Source organism: Salvelinus fontinalis, chromosome 33 (assembly GCF_029448725.1).
Source record: "Salvelinus fontinalis isolate EN_2023a chromosome 33, ASM2944872v1, whole genome shotgun sequence".
NCBI lineage: Eukaryota > Metazoa > Chordata > Actinopteri > Salmoniformes > Salmonidae > Salvelinus > Salvelinus fontinalis.
The window spans coordinates 4,486,450-4,507,871 of record NC_074697.1 but is presented as its reverse complement, the minus strand read 5'-3'; the positions used below and the strand labels follow the sequence as shown (position 1 = coordinate 4,507,871).

The window sequence follows — 21,422 nt, the reverse complement described above, 5'->3', positions numbered from 1 at the left end:
GGAAATGATGCAGACAATTACATTGGAAGCAACATTCTTTCCGCAATACTAAGCTGATCCACCCCTAAAAAAAAAAAAAAAAAAAAAAAAAAAAAAAAAAAAACACCATGTGGGACCACGCTGGCGTCATACTTCTGAGGAAGAAGACGAGTTCTGTCTCCTAGAGATTAACCTCTTGGTGCTACGGATTCCGTTACCGGGATCATTTTCCTAAACAACCACTGAATTGCAGAGCGCCAAATTCAAAAATAATCCTAAAAATATTTATAATCATGGAAACACAAGTGAAATATACCAAAACATAGCTTAGGTTGTTGTTAATCCACCTATCATGTCAGATTTTGAAAATATGCTTTACAGCGAAAGCAATCCAAGCGTTTGTGAGTGTATCAGTCAATGCTAGAACAGTTAGCCTTATATTACATTGGTCACGAAAGTCAGAAAAGCAATCAAATTAATCGCTTACCTTTGATAATCTTCGGACGTTTGCACTCACGAGACTCCCAGTTACACAATAAATTTTCTTTTTGTTCGATAAATATTAGTTTTATAACAAAAAAACGCAATTTGGATTGCGCGTTAAGTTCAGAAAACCACAGTCTCGTTCCGTTCCTGAAAGGCAGACAAATTCAAAAAAGTATCCGGAATGGTCGTAGAAACATGTCAAACGTTTTTTATAATCAATCCTCAGGTTGTTGTTAACCTACATAATCGATAATATTTCAACCGGACGGTAACCTACTCAATAAAAGAGAGAAAGAAAATGTTGAGCTACCCCTCTTGCGCGCAGTAACTAATCAAAGGACACCTGACTCGTTTTGAAAAATCTCTCTCATTTTTCAAAATAAAAGCCTGAAACTATGTCTAAAGCCTGGTCACAGACTGAGGAAGCCTTTGGAGAATCTGGTTGATACACCTTTAAATGGAGGAGGGGCATGCTACAGAATAGAGATAAAAAAAACTCACGTTTTCGCCCATCAGAATCAGTTTTGTTATACTCACAGACAATAATTTGACAGTTTTGGAAACTTTGGAGTGTTTTCTATCCTAATCTGTAATCTTATATGCATATTCTACGATCTGGGCCCGAGAAATAGTCTGTTTACGTTGGGAACGTTATAAAAATAAAAAAAATAATCTGGTCCCTAGCGTCAAGAAGTTAAAGATACACGTGTTGTAAATCCAGCCACAGTGTGCGATTTCAAAAAGGCTTTAGGGCGAAAGCAAACCAAACGATTATGTTAGGTCAGAGCCAAGTCACAGAAAAACACAGCCATTTATCCAGCCAAAGAGAGGAGTCACAAAAAGCAGAAATATAGATAACATTAATCACTAACCTTTGATGATCTTCATCAGATGACACTCATAGGACTTCATGTTACACAATACATGTATGTTTTGTTCGGTAAAGTTCATATTTATATCATAAAATCTGAGTTTACATTGGCGCGTTATGTTCAGTAGTTCCAAAACATCCGGTGATTTTGCAGAGAGTCACATCAATTTACAGGAATAGTCATCATAAATGTTGATGAAAATACAAGTGTTATACATGGTATTTTAGATCCACTTCTCCTTAATGTAACCGCTGTGTCAGATTTCAAAATAACTTTGCGAAAAAAGCAAACCATGCAATAATCTGAGTACAGCGCTCAGATGACAAATCCACCCATACAGGTACCCGCCATGTTGGAGTCAACAGAAGTCAGAAAGAGCATTATAAATATTCACTTACCTTTGATGATCTTCATGAGAATGCACTCCCAGGAATCCCAGTTCCACAATAAATGCTTGTTTTGTTCGATAATGTCCATCATTTATGTCCAAATTCCTCCTTGTTGTTCGTGCTTTCAGCACACAATCTAAACTTTCTACGCGCGGGCAGGTCCAGGCAAAAGTTCAGACGAAAAGTCATATTACAGTCCGTAGAAATATGTCAAACGAAGTATAGAATCAATATTTAGGATGTTTTTAACATAAATCTTCAATAATGTTCCAACCGGAGAATTCATTTGTCTTCAGAAATGCAATGGAACTCAAGCTAACTCTTACATGAAAGCGCATGTTCAGCGCATGATCAGCTCATGGCAGATCTTACTCATCCCCTCTCATTCGCCCCCACTTCATAGTAGAAGCATCAAACAAGGTTCTAAAGACTGTTGACATCTAGTGGAAGCCTTAGGAAGTGTAACATGACCCCATTTCCATTGTATCTTGGATAAGCAAAGAGTTGAAAAACTAAAAACCTCAGATTTTCCACTTTCTGGTTGGATTTTTTCTCAGGTTTTAGCCTGCCATATGAGTTCTGTTATACTCACAGACGTCCTTCAAACAGTTTTAGAAACTTCAGAGTGTTTTCTATCCAAATCTACTAATTATATGCATATCTTAGTATCTGGGGCTGAGTAGCAGGCAGTTTACTCTGGGCATGGTTTTCATCCGGACAAGAAAATACTGCCCCCTACCCCAAAGAAGTTAATCAATCTAAAATAACATTACATCATTTCACCAATAGTTTCATCTTTACTCATTCATTTTATACAACAATTAGATGTAAGCCTCATAACTGAGACTCTTGTATAAACAGGGTTATGGTAATGTGGCTGTATTGTCTCTCATGAGTTTTACAAAATTGTACCAAATGGACCAGTTTGTAGCTAGTTACTTCACCGATCTTTTATACATTCTCCAGAACATGAATGTTGTTCCGTTCTCCAGTTCTGTGAGCTGGAAGAAATTCCTTTGTTCTCTCTATGAACCTCACTCTCTCTCTATACTGTCTGGCCATGAGGAAGAATCTTCTCTAGGAATTTACAAGCTCTCTGACCACAGCAGCCCGGGTGTAGGAGAGAGAGAGAGAGGTAGGGGGATGGTGCTCGCTGTATCCAAAGACGGCAAAGTCATGACACTATTTATAGGCACAGTGAACTTAGTGTATGTAAACATCTCACCCACTGGAAGTGTGAAACAGTGAGTTGTAAGTGAAATAATCTGTCTGTAAACAATTGTTGGAAAATTGACTTGTAGATGTCCTAACAGACTTGCCAAAACTATAATTTGTTAACCTCTACCGAGCACCTACCCCGGGTCCGGGAGCACCCACCCCCCCCCACACTGATTAGCATCGCTAGCATAGTGTCACAATTAAATAGTAGCATCTAAATATCATTAAATCACAAGTCCAAGACACCTAATGAAAGATACAGATCCTGTGAATAAAGCCACCATTTCCGATTTTTAAAATGTTTTACAGGGAAGACACAATATGTAAATCTATTAGCTAAACACGTTAGCAAAAATCACAATTTTTCTTGTCCACCATTTTCTCTCAACACCAGTAGCTATCACCAATTCAGCTAAACTAAGATATTGATAGCCACTAACCAAGAAAAAACCTCCTCAGATGACAGTCTGATAACATATTTATGGTATAGGATAGGTTTTATTAGAAAAATGTGCATATTTCAGGTAGATGTCATAGGTTACAATTGCACCCACCGTCACAAATGGACTAGAATAACTACATAGAGCAACGTGTTTACCTACTTACTAATCATCAAACATTTCGTAAAAATACACAGCATACACTAATCGAAAGACACAGATCCTGTGAATACAGACAATATTTCAGATTTTCTAAGTGTCTTACAGCGAAAACACAATAAATCGTTATATTAGCATACCACATATGCAAACGTTACCATTGCTTTGATTCTGTCACGTTCCTGACCTGTTTTCTCTTGTTTTATATGTCTTTATTGGTCAGGGCGTGAGTGTTGGGTGGGCAGTCTATGTTTTCTATTTCTATGTGGGGTTTTGTGTTCGGCCTGGTATGATTCTCAATTAGAGACAGGTGTGTATCGTTTGTCTCTGATTGAGAGTCATACTAAGGCAGCCAGGGTTTCACTGGTGTTTTGTGGGTGTTTGTTTCCTGTCTCAGTGTTTGTTCTGCACCAGATAGGACTGTCTCGGTTTTCACGGTTTGTTATTTTGTTATTTATTAAGTGTTCATGGTTATTGTTTAATTAAACATGTTGAGCACTGGCTACGCTGCATTTTGGTCCTCTCCTTTACCCCTGGAAGAAAACCTTCACAGATTCTAGCCAAAGAGAGCGATAACGTAAACATCGCCAAAATATATAAATTTTTTCACTAACCTTCTCAGAATTCTTCAGATGACACTCCTGTAACATCACATTACAACATACATATACAGTTTGATCGAAAATGTGCATATTTTTAGCGGCACAAATCGTGCTTACACAATGGAAATACTGTCCAACTACTCAAGCAATCTGCCCGGCAGCATCATGATAATACAACTATTTTTATCGAAAACTATTCATAAACTTGACAAAAAAAATACAGGTTGGCCATGAAATGAAAGATGCATTAGTTATTAATGCAACCGCTAAGTTAGATTTTTCTCTCTCTGCGTAAAGTTCAACGTCGAAAAGATGGCGTACCTCACTCCTTGGTGTTTTATAACCTCTGAGAGCTACGCAGGAAGCCCATTCCACTTCTCATTGGTTACTGACATCCAGGGGAAGGCGGGTGCAGTTCGTGTCGTTCCATAGGATATACACACACCTTTAAACTGTACTGAGATCAGAGCTTCGCTCTCAGACCTTCGCAAAACCTGTCTTGGATTTCGCTGTAGAACGAGTTCTGTTCCACTCAGAGACATAATTCAAACGGCTATAGAAACTAGAGACTGTTTTCTATCCAATAATAACAATAATAGGCATATTGTACGATCAAGAATTGAGTAGGAAGCCGTTTCATCTGTAGAGACAATTATGCTAATTTGAAACAGCACCCCCTATAGTCGCAAGAAGTTAACAAGAAATGTGTGGAGTTGTTAAAAAACTATTTTTAATGACTCCAACCTAAGTGTTTGTAAACTTCCGACTTCAACTGTGTGTGCAAATGTTTATTATATTATTATAATACGTACTATGAATTACAATATCAATTGAACACATGCACTTCAATGTTATATCAATTTATATAGCAATAAAGCTTTTCTCCAACAACATGGAAGTGGTTCCACTCTGTAGGCTACTGCTAATCCCATCATTTAGCAGGTCAAATTAGATTTTAACACTCTAGATTTGAACAATCTCTCATAACGTTGGAATATCTAAAGTGAACCTTTGTCATGTTAATAGTTACAATGATACCAATGATTACCTGTTAAATTGTTGGTCATCTCTGTCAGAGTAGTCCTACCAAACTGTAAGATAAACCATATAACTGAACGTTACAATGTTTTTTCCCCTCAATCATTTCTTAATAACGTGTATCATTGGATGTCTTCTCCATAAGCTGTTTCTTGGTGTTCTTCTCCGGCCTGAACAGAATAATGAAGCATTTAGGAACAAATAACAGAAAGAACAACCCAAAGCTAGAGGTGATGATGGCAAAGATCTCCACAGCTACAGTGAACTTCCCAGGAGAGCTGACATAAGCTGGGATAAAGGTGATCCAGACTGCACAGAATATGAGCATGCTGAAGGTGATGAATTTGGCCTCATTGAAGTTATCAGGCAGCTTCCGAGCCAGAAAAGCCAGCACAAAGCACAAGAGAGCCAGGAGTCCTATATAGCCCAACACAGCCCAGAAACCAATAGCTGAACCCACATCACACTCTAGAATGATCTTTTCCTTGTAGGTAGTGAGGTTTTTAATGGGGAAGGGAGGGGACAGGACCAACCACAGAGTGCATATCAAAGCCTGGACAAACGTGAAGGACACTACAGTCAATCTCTGCTGTGGAGGACCAAACCATTTCATGACATTACTTCCTGGAAGTGTAGCCCTGAAGGCCATCAACACCACTATTGTTTTCCCCAGAACACAAGAGATGCAGAGGACGAAGGTGATCCCAAACGCTGTGTGGCGCAGCATACAGGACCACTCAGAGGGCCGGCCAATGAAAGTAAGAGAGCACAGAAAACACAGTGTCAAGGAGAAGAGCAGCAGGAAGCTCAGCTCAGAGTTGTTGGCCCTGACGATGGCCGAAGTTCGGTGGCGGTAGAAGACAGTTGCCGTGGCGATGGCCAGACAAGCCCCGCCCACAGAGCAGACTGTCAGGATGATTCCGAGGACCTCGTGGAAGGACAGGAACTCCACAGGCTTAAGGATACAGCGGTCTCTCTCAGCGTTGGGCCAGTACTCCTCGGGACAGATCAGACAGTCTGAAGAATCTGACCAGGACAATGCAACAGACATCAACTGTTAGTAATAATAAATTCAGGGTTTATTTATTTACAAAGACATGTCCCACAATGCTGCACTTTGTCAGTTTACAATAACGACTGTTGAATTAATGTGCAGCTTACATGAGATAATAAGAACAGGAATATGATTGACAGACACTACCTTTGTAGTGCTGGTAATATGAATAAACCACTACTTAGTAAACCGTGATAGAAATTACTACACATTTTTGCCAACTGTTCCTGTAGTCCTACCTGTGTTATTACTTATTTCTCCCTCTGCACATTGGATACAGTCATAACAGCATACAGGCTTTCCTTTCTGTACAGCCTTACGAGTGCCTGGGGGACAGCTGTCACTGCACACTGACACAGGTACTTGTGTACTGTTCTTTACCCAGGTGATTTCCCTCTCGATATGAAGCCTCTGGTCAGGAGGCAGGGACCCATCATAGAGCCCCACTGTCACAAAATCTATATTCCCACTCTCCCGTCTCTGCCAGTTGACCAGCTCATAGGTTGCCACTGGATCCCCGTTGGCATCAAAAGACACTTGGTACCCATTACGAGAGAAGTTCACCCTCGTCAATCTCTCCAGGACCTGGGGGTTGGAAGGTCAAGGGAGAGAGAGAGAGGGGACAAGAGAGAAGGAGAGAGGTGAAGAGAGATGGAGAGAAGGAAAGATAGATGGAGTGAGAGAGAGAAACAGAAAATTAATTCAACTCATATATTTGTCAGATGCGTTACTTCAGAACAAGTTGTCAAGTATAATGAGAACTCATAGGCCTTCATACATGTAGTCTCAATAAACACATCAATCAGGACATTATCCTATCGTCTTGTCATTCACCTTTGTTGGCTTCACATTGAGATTTTTGTCACAGTTCACAGTGGAGTTTTCTCTCTCTTCACAAACAATGCTGTGGATGGCGTGTGCTATGGCGTAAACAGCTTTATACACCATGTTAGTGACACGCAGCTGGGATGTATCTGTGAATGGTGTCTGTAGCTGCTGTATATCCTCACTGCCATCACACACCTTCTCTTCAACACCAACACCTGTAGTAGTCCCTAGAGACAGACAGACAGACAGACATACAGAGAGAGAGAGAGAGAGAGAGAGAGAGAGAGAGAGAGACGGACGGACGGACGGATAGAGATACAAATAGATTGATACATACTGTATATAAATAGATAGAAAGACAGACAGACAGACAGACAGACAGACAGACAGACAGACAGAGAGACAGACAGAGATACAAATAGATTGATACATACTGTATATAAATAGATAGAAAGATAGATAGATAAATAGACAGACAGACAGACAGACAGATAGATAGATAGACAGACAGACAGACAGACAGACAGACAGACAGACAGACAGACAGACAGACAGACAGACAGACAGACAGACAGACAGACAGACAGACAGACAGACAGACAGATAGATAGATAGATAGATAGATAGATAGATAGATAGATAGATACCTATCCCCAGCCGACAGCCAAAGGCTCCCTCCCAGAACTCTGTGAGCAGGGGAGAGTTGGACACCTTCTGTGGGGAGAGGTCCAGGAGGAAATCCCTGAAGCTGGGGATGACAGAGCGCTGGATGCCAAATCCGATGGCCCCGGCACACAGGCCGAAGCGCAGCATGTCTCGGTCAGTGACCCAGGACTCACTCCCGATCCACTGGCGGGGAGGAGAGGGCAGGCGTTCCATCTCCTCGAGCAGGATCCTCATTTCCACAACAGATGTGAATGCCACCACCACCCGGGCTGTGGAGCTGGGGAACATGATTATATCATAACACATGCTTGTCATGTTTATCATTCATTGGAATGTCTCAGTGAAGTGAACATGAACATTAGTATTAATCAACACTTTTGACATGTTTAAGATATGCAAATCATGTTGTTCTCACAGATCAGCTTTGGGAAAAGAGAGAAATTAATATCAATAATTTTCTTTTAAATATGGTCTTGCATTTGTGTGAATGAAAAGTTCACAAGTAATCACGGATCACCTGCGGATCACGTCGGCCACCCGTTGCACTCTGCTGAGTGGGTTGGTACGGGAGAAGGCTTCAGAATATTCCACACAGATGCCTTCCTCTTGTGCTGCCTGTAGGAAAGCCGCCATCCCGTTATTACCGTAGTCAGAGTCGGAACGGACCGCCCCAATCCAGGTCCAGCCGAAGTGCTTGATGAGGTGGGCCAGAGCGGCAGCCTGGAACTGATCACTGGGGATGGTTCTGAAGAAGGTTGGATACTGTTTCTTATCACTCAGACACGCACAGGTGGAAAAGTGGCTCACCTAGGTAGAAACAGACAGTCGAAAACATGAGAAAGAACATAATGTCGGCCAAACGAGTCTCAGTTATTGGCTACTTCCTGCTTTTTTTCTTTAGCTGTGTGGTATGATATTAGGGAGACATTAATAATAATAAGCCTATGTATTGTTTTTCATTAGGCCAGATTGAAAAGGATACATATTTCTACATATTTCTAACTTGGTCATTCTATTCATATTGAAAATAGTTTTATAAGGCAAACTGGTGCTGTGAAAAAAATAAGTTAAAGGTATGACAACAATCCCTGGTATCCCATAACAACCTAGCCTATGAAAGATAGTCCTCAGATCATGTTTAAATTAATCCAGACTCATAGTCCTCAGTCTATGTTCAAATGCCTATACAAGTTCTCCAGACTCATAGTCCTCAGTCTATGTTCAAATGCCTTTCTCCACATAATTTCACACAGAAATGTATATTCCTGAAAGAGAGGAGAATACAGTTGGACTACAGGAAGTTAAAAGAGGATTTCTTTCCTGAAAGAGAGGAGAATATATGATTTCTTTCCACAGGAGTTTACCTGAGGAATACCGAAAGGGCCGATGATGCGCAACATGCTGATGGTAGGCGTGGAGCCAGACTCGCCCACGATAGCTGTCACTGTAGCCGACCCCGAGCACTGTTCTCCGGTATCAAACATTGGGTCCAGGCCGTTAGCCAACTGGAAGGCCACATTCATGGCCATGGGGACCGAGGTGCACGAGTCATGCACTTGATAACCAAGTGTGACACCCGGTAGAAGGTCCGAACTGTTGTTTATCTCCTCAACTGCGAAGACCATGGCGCGCGAGAAGCGCAACTCACGGGAATCCAAACTGTAAATAGAAGATAGGTGAGTGAGCACCACTTGACTAAATGGTAAACTAGCATATAGAATACATGGTTATACGAGGCCAAACATCTTAAAATCTAGCCTTATTTTCCACACTGTCTACATGCCTAAACTTTTGATATCGGTAGTTGAGGACATTGTAGGATAGCCTGCATTTTGAAAATGTGACACATTGTAACAGTAGGCTTTACCTTCTCTCTCAGACACAAACACACTTTTTACTTAAAACACTGTTTATCTGTCTATAAACACACTGTCTCTGTAACTTTAAAACACAATTTATCTGTCTCCCCACACAGCCACAGTCCTGTCCCCCACTCCCTCTTGCGCTCACTGACCTCCCTGTGCACTGCAGGGGCTCAGGCATGCTGGTGTAGCTGTGTTCCAAAGTGTACATGTAGTTGTGGATGGAGAACACACCCCCGATGACAAAGTCCCCGTCCTGGGAGAACGCCGGAGGACGAGTGGTGCCTTGGAGCCTGCATCTGACAGACTCCAGCCCAGAAGCAGAGGAAGAGGCAGAGGCAGACGAGAGCAAGGCAAGCCCACCAGCCATCACAGCTAGATGTAGTAGAACCAGACTAGCAGCCAGACTTGGATCCAGAGCAGGAGCCGGAGAGAGCCTCATTCCCCTGATGTGTAGAAGGTATGGCATAATACAGTGCCACACAGACCCACATAGGTCAGGTTACCTCTCTACTCTGGTTTAAATACCCACTGTACCTCTGTGGGGATTCCTCTGGGGGCCACACTGTGGGTTTGGCCATGCCAAGGAGGGAGGGGTTAGAGGCTGCTCTGCTCACCCAGTCAGGTCCGGATTCTTTCAGCTATAGAGAGTGTATGCACCAGCATCAGAACTACGTTGACTGTAATGATTTAGATAGACATAAACATACATTAGACACACGATAACCATAATCCTCTCTTATATTTCCCTGACTGTCTAGTCCTTTTGGCACGCTGGCTCTACACAGTATTTCCCCTTCTGTCTAGTCCAATTGACACTTTGCCTCACTTATATTTCCTCTATTTCCTCCTCTTGGCAAGCTGGCTCTACACAGTATTTACCCAGTAGTGTAGTCCTCTAGGCGCGCTGGCTCTACACAGTATTTGCCCTACAGTCTAGTCCATTTGGCACTTTGCCTCATTATATTTCACCTACAGTGGTCCTCTTGGCATGCTGGCTATTCACAGTGTTTCCTCTACAGCCTAGTCCTCTGGCATGTTGCCGCACTTATTTTTCCTCTACTGTCTAGTCCTATTGACTACAGAGTATTTATTCCAAGTCTAGTCCTCTTGGCACGCTGCCTCACTACCAGTTGAAGTCGGAAGTTTACATTCACCTTAGCCAAATACATTTAAACTCAGTTTTTCAAATTTGCTGACATTTAATCCAACAAAAGATTCCCTGTTTTAGGTCAGTTAGGATCACCACTTTATTTTAGGAATGTGCAACGTCAGAAAAATAGTAGAGCAAATTATTTATTTCAGCTTTTATTTCTTTCATCACATTCCCAGTGGGTCATAAGTTTACATACACTCAATTAGTATTTGGTAGCTGATAAGGGAATTATATGCTTAATGTTAATGATTAAAATATTCCACCCTGAAACCATATAATTGTATGACATTTGTTAGAATCATAAATGTATAATCTAATGATGTGTGTAGTTTTAGTCAAAATTACAACAAGGATCTTTTGTTCCTTTTTAGTATGTAAGGGAACACCCCCCTGAAATGGAAAAAATTAATTGGACATTACCACTCAATTGGACGTTGTTTCTTTCAAAACTGATTGTGTAACAATCAGTAACACTGCAAAAATCCAATAGATGGGAAGCGCGCTCCACCGTAAATTTTCATATTGCAAACGTAACACAAGTCTAGACCCAAGAGTAACATTTTTGAAAATTTGGAAAAAAAATCAAAAACTTATCTCCCTCTTAAAAAGGGCTTTCTGGACCGTTTTTCTAAATTTTTTCCCCACATTCCACTGAAAAGGCAGAGCCGCGAAATTCAAAAAATATATATTTTTTAAAATATTTAACTTTCACACATTAAAGTCCAATACAGCTAATGAAAGACACAGATCCTGTGAATCCAGCCAACATGTCCGATTTTTAAAATGTTTTACAGGGAAGACACAATATGTAAAGATATAAATCTATTAGCTAAACTCATTAGCATAAGACACCATCTTTTATTTGTCCACCAACACCAGTAGCTATCACCCATTCGGCTAAACTAAGATATTGATAGCCACTAACCAAGAAAAAACCTCATCAGAGGACAGTCTGATAACATATTTATGGTATAGGATAGGTTTTGTTAGAAAAATTTGCATATTTCAGGTAGATGTCATAGTTTACAATTGCACCCACCGTCACAAATGGACTAGAATAAATACATAGAGCAACGTGTTTACCTAATTACTAATCATCAAACATTTCGTAAAAATACACAGCATACACTAATCGAAAGACACAGATCCTGTGAATACAGACAATATTTCAGATTTTCTAAGTGTCTTACAGCGAAAACACAATAAATCGTTATATTAGCATACCACATATGCAAACGTTACCAGAGCATTGATTCTAGCCAAAGATAGCGATGACGTAAACATCGCCAAAATATATTAATTTTTTCACTAACCTTCTCAGAATTATTCAGATGAAACTCCTGTAACATCACATTACAACATACATATACAGTTTGTTCGAAAATTTGCATATTTAGCCACCAAAATCATGGTTAGACAATGACAAAAGTTGCCCAGCTGGTCAGACAATGTCGTGCGCCATATTAGACAGTGATCTAGTCGTATACATAAATACTCATAAACGTGACTAAAAAATATAGGGTGGACAGCGATTGATAGACAATTTAATTCTTAATACAATCGCTGATTTACATTTTTTAAATTATCCTTACTTTTCAATACAGTTTGCGCCAAGCGAAGCTACGTCTAGCAAGATGGCGTCATAAGCGATTAACATTTCTCGACAGAAACACGATTTATCATAATAAATTGTTCCTACTTTGAGCTGTTCTTCCATCAGAATCTTGGGCAAAGAATCCTTTCTTGGGTCTAATCGTCTTTTGGTCGAAAGCTGTCCTCTTGCCATGTAGAAATGCCCATTGCGTTCGGCATGAACTGGAACCGTGCCCAGAGATTCACAGTGTCTCAGAAATAAATGTCCCAAAATTGCACTAAACGGATATAAATTGCTATAAAACGGTTTAAATTAACTACCTTATGATGTTTTTAACTCCTATAACGAGTAGAAACATGACCGGAGAAATATAACTGGCTACACTAATGCTTGGAAAAAGAGTAGGTCGGTGTCCACCGCGCGCCTGACGCATCTGGAAAAGAGTTCCTACCTACACGTGTTTTTGTTTTATAGGGGCTGTGATTGCGCAATCGATACCATTCAAATCGTCATCACGTAAAGGCATCCAGGGGAAGACGTAAGCAGTGTCTGTATACTCATAGCAATAACAGTGGCCTTTTAACTGACTCCAGATCAGGGGCCAAAATGTGTGAAATCTGACTCCATGTCAGGGAAATTGCTGTAGAATGAGTTCTGTTCCACTCAGAGACAAAATTTCAACGGCTACAGAAACTAGAGACTGTTTTCTATCCAATAATAATAATAATATGCATATTGTACGATCAAGAATTTAGTAGGAAGCCGTTTCAAAAATTACACGATTTCCATAAATAGTAACAACAGCACCCCCTAGCCTCAACAGGTTAAAAATGTTTACTTGTCCATAAGGCATTTATTTTGTCCATTTGCAATATGATTTCATAGGAAGTTAAAACTTCTTATGGCTGCAAGGCAAAGTGTTGAGTAGCCAGTGAAATCGTGCCCATGTCAAACGGCCTCCTACTCAAATCTTGCTCGTACAATATGAATATTATTGTTCTTTTTGGATAGAAAACATTTTCTAGTTTCTAAAACAGTTGGAATTATTTCTCTGAGTGAAACAGAAGTCCTTCTGCAGCACTTTTCCTGACCAGGAAGTGAAATGTCAGAAATCGATGCTCTTTTCAACTTGATGCCTATACATGGTCTTGACACTTAGGAGTCTACTTAGACTCTATACGCCTTCCTATTGGTGTAAAGAGGATGTCAGAGAAGAAATTTTTGTGCTCATCTTGTTCTTTGGTGGAAAAAAAAACATTTCTTTGATGTGACCGTCCACTTCCGGTACTCTGAAGGAAGTGGGATTGACTTCTGTTTTGCCTTCGTAACGAATGGCTAACATCTCCGGCTCGATTTTTTTTTGATACATGTGACCATATCATCGTAATGTATGTTTTTTCAATATAGTTTAATCAGATTATTGAAACTTTATTCGGGAGTTTTGCCGTGTTCCGTCCTCTGACTGTGTTTACGTTGGAGAAATTTATGCCACTCGGCTAGTGCCAATGCTAATTGAAGAGGGAAATTTGCCATTCTGAATCAAAACAACGACTCACCTGGACAGAGGACACCTTCTTCAACATTCTGATGAAAGATCAGCAAAAGTAAGACCCATTTTATGATGTTATTTCATATATCTGTCGTGCATGTGAACTGGTCGTGGGAGCCCAATTGTGTCTGTCTATTGTAGCTACGGTAATATAGCGATACATTTTGTTTTCGCTGTAAAACATTTAATAAATCGGAAATATTGTTTGGAATCACAAGATGCCTGTCTTTCAATTGCTGCAGACTATGTATTTTTCAGAAATGTTTTATGATGAGTAATTAGCTATTTGACGTTGGTGTCTGTAAATATTATGGATGCTTTCGGTGCAATTTCGGATTGTAGCTGAAATGTAAATTATGGTTTATACATGAAATATGCAAATTTTTCTAACAAAACATATGCTATACAATAAATATGTTATCAGACTGGTTAGTGGCTATTTATATCTTTATTTGGTCGAATTTGTGATAGCACCTGATGGAGTAAGAAACTGATGGAGTTAGAAAAGTTGTGTCTTTTGCTAACGTGGTTAGCTAATAGATTTACATATTTTGTCTTCCCTGTAAAACATTTTAAAAATCGGACATGTTCGTTTGATTCACAAGATGTGCACCTTTCATCTGGTGTCTTGGACTTGTTAATGTGTGAAAGTTAAATATAAAAAAAAAATAGATTTTGAATTTCGCGCCCTGCACTTTGAGCTGGATGTTGTCATAAGTGTACCGGTGTCGGCCTGCCCCCGTAAAAGGTTAAGAACTAGTGTATCTATCATTTCCTATACAACATGTATTTTTTTGTAATGTTTATGAATAGCTATTTGGTCAGAATAGGTGAGAATCTAATAGAAATATCCGCACATTCTGGGAAAAAGAAGCTACGTTAGCATAATGGATAACCACTGATTTCAGCTCTAAATATGCACATTTTCGAACAAAACATAAGTGTATGTATAACCTGATGTTATAGGAGTGTCATCTGATGAAGCTTATCAAGGTCATTCAAAAATTATATATCTTTTGCTGGTTTGTTACGATCGCTAACCTTTGCTACTGGGGAATGGCTTGTGTTTCTGGCTATTGTGGTAAGCTAATATAATGCTATATTGTGTTTTCGCTGTAAAACACTTAATAAATTGGAAAAATTGGCTGGAATCACAAGATGCCTGTCTTTCATTTGCTGTACACTATGTATTTTTCAGAAATGTTTTATGATGAGTATTTAGGTATTTGACGTTGGTGTCTGTAATTATTATGGCTGCTTTCGGTGCAATTTCTGATTGTAGCTGCAATGTAAACTATGATTTAAACCTGAATTTATACCTGAAATATGCAAATTTTTCGAACTAAACATAGATTTATTGAATAACATGTCATAAGACTGTCATCTGATAGTAGCAATAATATTATGTATAGTAATAATAGTAATAATAATATGCATATTGTACAATCTAAAATAGAGTACGAGGCCATTTAAATTGGGCACGATTTTATCCCAAAGTGAAAATAGCGCCCCCTATCCCAAAGAAGTTGGGATAGGGAATCCACTTTTTCTGGGCATTGCTACGGGGTCCTTGAATGAGCTATCAAACAGAAACGTTGGGGTCCGTCTCTATGGGCGTCTCTATGGGCCGAGGCGGTTTCAATGCACCTAGTCTTGTGACTCTGGGACTTTTCTAAAAGTCGTAATTTTCGTCATTTTCGTAATGGTCAAAATTAATTGAAGTTATTGCAAATGTACAAGGCTGTTTCTCGGGCTGAGAAGCTTCTAGGGCCACACAACTCACCGTGCACTGTTGACTTGAGCTCTATAGCATGTTTCTAAAGTTTCAGAGCTCTAGGTCAAACAGTTCTTTGATAGTTCGAACAAAGGTAATTATTGCATTCGCTGTCTGTCTCTAAGCCCCAGACGGAGTCACTCCATCCTTGCTGTGTGTGTGTTTGAGTTTTTCTTGGAAATCTGATGAATGGGATGAATGACTGATTTACAGTTCATGAGGGTTGCCTAATCACACATTTGAAGTTTTGGAAAGATCTGACTTTTTTAACCTGATGAGGACAGGGGGTGCTGTTTTCACTTTTGGGGAAAAACGTCTCCAATTTAAACGGCCTCGTACTCAATTCTTGCTCGTACAATATGCATATTATTATTACTATTGGATAGAAAACACTCTCTAGTTTCTAAAATCGTTTGAATTATATCTGTGAGTAAAACAGAACTCATTTAGCAGAAAACTTCCTGATAGGAAGTGGAAAATCTGAAATCGAGGCCCTCTTCTAGGGCCTGCCTAATAAGGTTCTTGATATTTATTAGAATACATGCACTTCATACGTCTTCCACTAGATGTCGACAGGCAGTGAGAGAATAAATTGAGTGTATAACTTGATCTAGGCTCGAATAAATCCTCTTTGTATGAAGTGTCACCAGTTTCCTGTTTTCTGGAGAGCGTGTGAAGGGACCTGGATTTGCCTTCTGATAAGCTGTCGTTATGGACGACTAATATCTTCGGCTTTGATTTTATTTGATACATGTGACAATATCATCGTAAAGTATGTTTTTTCCATATAGTTTTATTAGATTATTGAAATTTTTTCGGGACGTTAGGCGTGTTGCGTTGTCTGCGTTTGTTCATGAAGAAGAGCGTAGCGCCAATTTGCTAGCTTTCCGTGCTAATTGACTGGAGAAGAGGACATTCTAAATCCAAACAACGATTGTTCCCGACAAAGGACCCCTTGTACAACATTCTGATGAAAGATCATCAAAAGTAGGACCCATTTTATAATGTTATTTCATATATCTGTCGAACATGTTGTACTAGTAGGTTGTGGCCAGGTTTTGGGCACGCTCTCGCCATAACGTAAACTGCATATCGTAATGAAGTTATTTTTAGAATTCTAACACGGCGATTGCGTTAACAGTTTTGGAAACTTTAGAGTGTTTTCTATCCAAATCTACCAGTTATATGCATATCACATCTTCTGGGCCCGAGAAACAGGCCGTTTAATTTGGGCATGCATTTCATCCAATATTCCGAATGCTGCCCCCTACCCTAGAGAAGTTAACGTAAAAAAATACCTAAAGTTGTATTACAAAAGTAGTTTTTGACAAAGTTTACAGGTAACGTTTGAGATATTTTGTCGTCACGTTTGAGCAAGTTGGAACCTGTGTTTTTCTGGATCAAACGCACCATATAAATGGACATTTTGGATATATATCGACGGAATTAATCAAACAAAAGGACAATTTTTGATGTTTATGGGACATATTGGAGTGCCATCAACAGAAACTCGTCAAAGGTAATTCATGAATTATACACTGCTCAAAAAAATAAAGGGAACACTTAACTTCTTGCGACTACAGGGGGTGCTGTTTTCTCATTAGCAAAATTGCATTACAGATTAAACGGCTTCCTACTAAATTCTTGCTCGTACAATATGCATATTATTACTATTATTGGATAGAAAACACTCTCTAGTTTCTATAGGCGTTGGAATTTTGTCTCTGAGTGGAACAGAACTCATTCTACAGCAATTTCCCTGACATGGAGTCAGATTTCACACATTTTGGCACCTGATCTGGAGTCAGTTTAAAGGCCACTGTGAACGCTATCAGGATACGGACACTGCTTACGTCTTCCCCTGGATGCCTTTACGTGATGACGATTTGAATGGTATCGATTGCGCAATCACAGCCCCTATAAAACAAAAACACGTGTAGGTAGGAACTCTTTTCCAGATGCGTCGGGCGCGCGGTGGACACCGACCTACTCTTTTTCCAAGCATTAGTGTAGCCAGTTATATTTCTCCGGTCATGTTTCTACTCGTTATAGGAGTTAAAAACATCATAAGGTAGTTAATTTAAACCGTTTTATAGCAATTTATATCTGTTTAGTGCGATTTTGGGACATTTATTTCTGAGACACTGTGAATCTCTGGGCACGGTTCCAGTTCATGCCGAACACAATGGGCATTTCTACATGGCAAGATGACAGTTTTCGACCAAAAGACGATTAGACCCAAGAAAGGATTCTTTGCCCAAGATTCTGATGGAAGAACAGCTCAAAGTAGGAACAATTTCTTATGATAAATCGTGTTTCTGTCGAAAAATGTTAATCGCTTATGACGCCATTTTGTTTGACGTAGCTTCGCTTGGCGCAAACTGTATTGAAAAGTAAGGATAATTAAAAAAATGTAAATCAGCGATTGTATTAAGAATTAAATTGTCTATCAATCGCTGTCCACCCTATATTTTTTTGTCACGTTTATGAGTATTTATGTATACGACTAGATCACTGTCTAATATGGCGCACGACATTGTCTGACCAGCTGGGCAACTTTTGTCATTGTCTAACCATGATTTTGGTGGCTAAATATGCACATTTTCGAACAAACTGTATATGTATGTTGTAATGTGATGTTACAGGAGTGTCATCTGAATAATTCTGAGAAGGTTAGTGAAAAAATTAATATATTTTGGCGATGTTTACGTTATCGCTCTCTTTGGCTAGAATCAATGCTCTGGTAACGTTTGCATATGTGGTATGCTAATATAACGATTTATTGTGTTTTCGCTGTAAGACACTTAGAAAATCTGAAATATTGTCTGTATTCACAGGATCTGTGTCTTTCGATTAGTGTATGCTGTGTATTTTTACGAAATGTTTGATGATTAGTAATTAGGTAAACACGTTGCTCTATGTATTTATTCTAGTCCATTTGTGACGGTGGGTGCAATTGTAAACTATGATATCTACCTGAAATATGCACATTTTTCTAACAAAACCTATCCTATACCATGAATATGTTATCAGACTGTCATCTGATGAGTTTTTTCTTGGTTAGTGGCTATCAATATCTTAGTTTAGCCGAATTGGTGATAGCACCTGATGGAGTAAGAAACTGATGGAGTTAGAAAAGTGGTGTCTTTTGCTAACGTGGTTAGCTAATAGATTTACATATTTTGTCTTCCCTGTAAAACATTTTAAAAATCTGAAATGGTGGCTTTATTCACAAGATCTGTATCTTTCATCAGGTGTCTTGGACTTGTGATTTAATGATATTTAGATGCTACTATTTAATTGTGACGCTATGCTAGGCTATGCTACTCAGTGTGGGGGGTGGGGGGTGCTCCCGGACCCGGGGTAGATACTCGTGAAAGGTTAAACAACACAATGTAACTCCAAGTCAATCTCACTTCTGTGAAATCAAACTGTCCACTTAGGAAGCAACACTGATTGACAATAAATTTCACATGCAGTTGTGCAAATGGAATAGACAAAAGGTGGAAATTATAGGCAATTAGCAAGACACCCCCAATAAAGGAATGGTTCTGCAGGTGGTGACCACAGACCACTTCTCAGTTCCTATGCTTCCTGGCTGATGTTTTGGTCACTTTTGAATGCTGGCGGTGCTTTCACTCTAGTGGTAGCATGAGACGGAGTCTACAACCCACACAAGTGGCTCAGGTAGTGCAGTTCATCCAGGATGGCACATCAATGCGAGCTCTGGCAAAAAGATTTGCTGTGTCTGTCAGCGTAGTGTCCAGAGCATGGCGGCGCTACCAGGAGACAGGCCAGTATATCAGGAGACATGGAGGAGGCCGTAGGAGGGCAACAACCCAGCCGCAGGACCGCTACCTCCGCCTTTGTGCAAGGAGGTGCACTGCCAGAGCCCTGCAAAATGACCTCCAGCAGGCCACAAATGTGCATGTGTCAGCATATGGTCTCACAAGGGGTCTGAGGATCTCATCTCGGCACAGACTAGAGATTATGGTAATGCCATTGCAGGCTCTGAGTGTCTTTAACCTGTTGGGGATGGGGGCGCTGTTTAGACTATTTATGCTAATTTGGCTAATTTTTTAAACGGCTTCCCACAAAATCCTTGATCGTACAATATGCATATTATTATTATTATTGGATAGAAAACAGTCTATAGTTTCTATAGGAGTTGAAATTTTGTCTCTAAGTGGAACAGAGCCCATTCTACAGCAATTTCCCTGACATGGAGTCAGATTTGAGAAATGTTGGCCACTCTTCTGAAGTCAGTTAAAGGGGCACTGTCGTTGCTATGACTATACGGACACTTCTTACGTCTTCCCCTGGATGCCTTTACGTGATGACGATTCCAACGGGGTCGATTGCGCGTTCACAGGCCCTACAAATGAAAAAACTCTGAAGCTAGTCATTCTTTGGGAGCTGCGTCATGAGCCTAGAGGACACCGGCGCGCACCTGTTCCAAGCGTTAGTTTAGCCTGTTATATTTCTCCGGTCATCTTTTCACTCGTTATAGGAGTTAAAAACATCATAAGGTAGTTAATTTAAAGCGTTTTATAGCAATTTATATCCGTTTAGTGCGATTTTGGGACATTTATTTTTGCAACGATGTGAAAAGTTGGGCACGCTTTTCAGTTCATCCCGAACGCAGTTGACATTTCCACATGGCAAGAGGACAGCTTTCCACCAAAAGACGATTTCTCCCAAGAAAGGATCCTTTGCCCAAGATACTGATGGAAGAACAGCTCAAGGTAGGACATTTTTATTATGATAAATCGTGTTTCTGTCGAAACATTTTAGTGGCTTAGGACGCCATGTTTTTTGACGTAGCTTCGCTTGGCGCAAACTGTATTGAAAAGTAAGGATAAATTAAAAAATGTAATAACGCAATTGTATTAAGAATTAAATTGTCTATCAATCCCTGTCCACCCTGTATTTTTTAGTCACGTTTATGAGTATTTATGTATAAGAGTAGATCACTGTCTAAGTGGCGCAAGGACATTTTCTTTACCAGCTTGTCTACATTTCACATTGTCTAACCATGATTTTGGTGGCTAAATATAAACATTTTCGATCAAACTGTATATGCATGTTGTAATGTGATGTTACAGGAGTGTCATCGGAAGAATTCTGAGAAGGTTAGTGAAAAAATTAATATCTTTTGGCGATGTTGACTTTTATCGCTCACTTTGGCTAGAATCAATGCTGGGCTGCTAATTGCTATGTGCTAAGCTAATATAACGATTTATTGTGTTTTCGCTGTAAGACACTTAGAAAATCTGAAATATTGTCTGTATTCACAGGATCTGTGTCTTTCGATTCGTGTATGCTGTGTATTTTTACGAAATGTTTGATGATTAGTAGTTAGGTAAACACGTTGCTCATTGTAATTATTCTAGTCCATTTGTGATGGTGGGTGCAATTGTAAACTATGAAGTCTACCTGAAATATGCACTTTTTTCTAACAAAACCTATCCCATACCATAAATATGTTATCAGACTGTCATCTAATGAGTTTTTTTGTTGGTTAGGGGCTATAAATATCTTAGTTTAGCCGAATTGGTGATGGCTACTGGTGTTGGTGGACAAATAAAAGATGTTGGATTATGCTAATGTGTTTTTAGGTAATAGATGTACATCTTTACATATTGTGTCTTCCCTGTAAAACATTTTAAAAATCGGAAATGTTGACTGGATTCACAAGATCTGTGTCTTTCATTAGCTGTATTGGACTTTAATGTGTGAAAGTTAAATATTTTAAA

The 21,422-nt window shown here is 39.7% G+C and overlaps 1 protein-coding gene across 1 annotated transcript; it reads right to left on the bottom strand.

The window, feature by feature from the left end:
- Nucleotides 1-5,292: 5,292 nt before the first annotated feature.
- LOC129831667 (extracellular calcium-sensing receptor-like) lies at nucleotides 5,293-9,963 on the bottom strand. The gene is made up of 7 exons (XM_055895032.1): nucleotides 9,746-9,963; nucleotides 9,096-9,390; nucleotides 8,249-8,538; nucleotides 7,713-8,008; nucleotides 7,072-7,292; nucleotides 6,477-6,822; nucleotides 5,293-6,209 (listed from the first exon to the last, which is right to left on the bottom strand). The coding sequence occupies exons 1-7, from the start codon at nucleotides 9,961-9,963 to the stop codon at nucleotides 5,293-5,295; spliced, it is 2,583 nt and encodes an 860-aa protein (XP_055751007.1).
- Between the last annotated feature and the right edge of the window lie 11,459 nt (nucleotides 9,964-21,422).

Excerpts from the sequence above, each read along its gene's own strand:
- LOC129831667 (XM_055895032.1), bottom strand. The coding sequence starts at position 9,963 with ATGGCTGGTGGGCTTGCCTTGCTCTCGTCTGCCTCTGCCTCTTCCTCT. Across the intron at positions 8,539-9,095 it reads GCCCTTTCGGTATTCCTCAG|GTGAGCCACTTTTCCACCTG; the intron begins GTAAACTCCTGT and ends GTTTCTACCTAG. Across the intron at positions 7,293-7,712 it reads TGGCTGTCGGCTGGGGATAG|GGACTACTACAGGTGTTGGT; the intron begins GTATCTATCTAT and ends GTCTGTCTCTAG.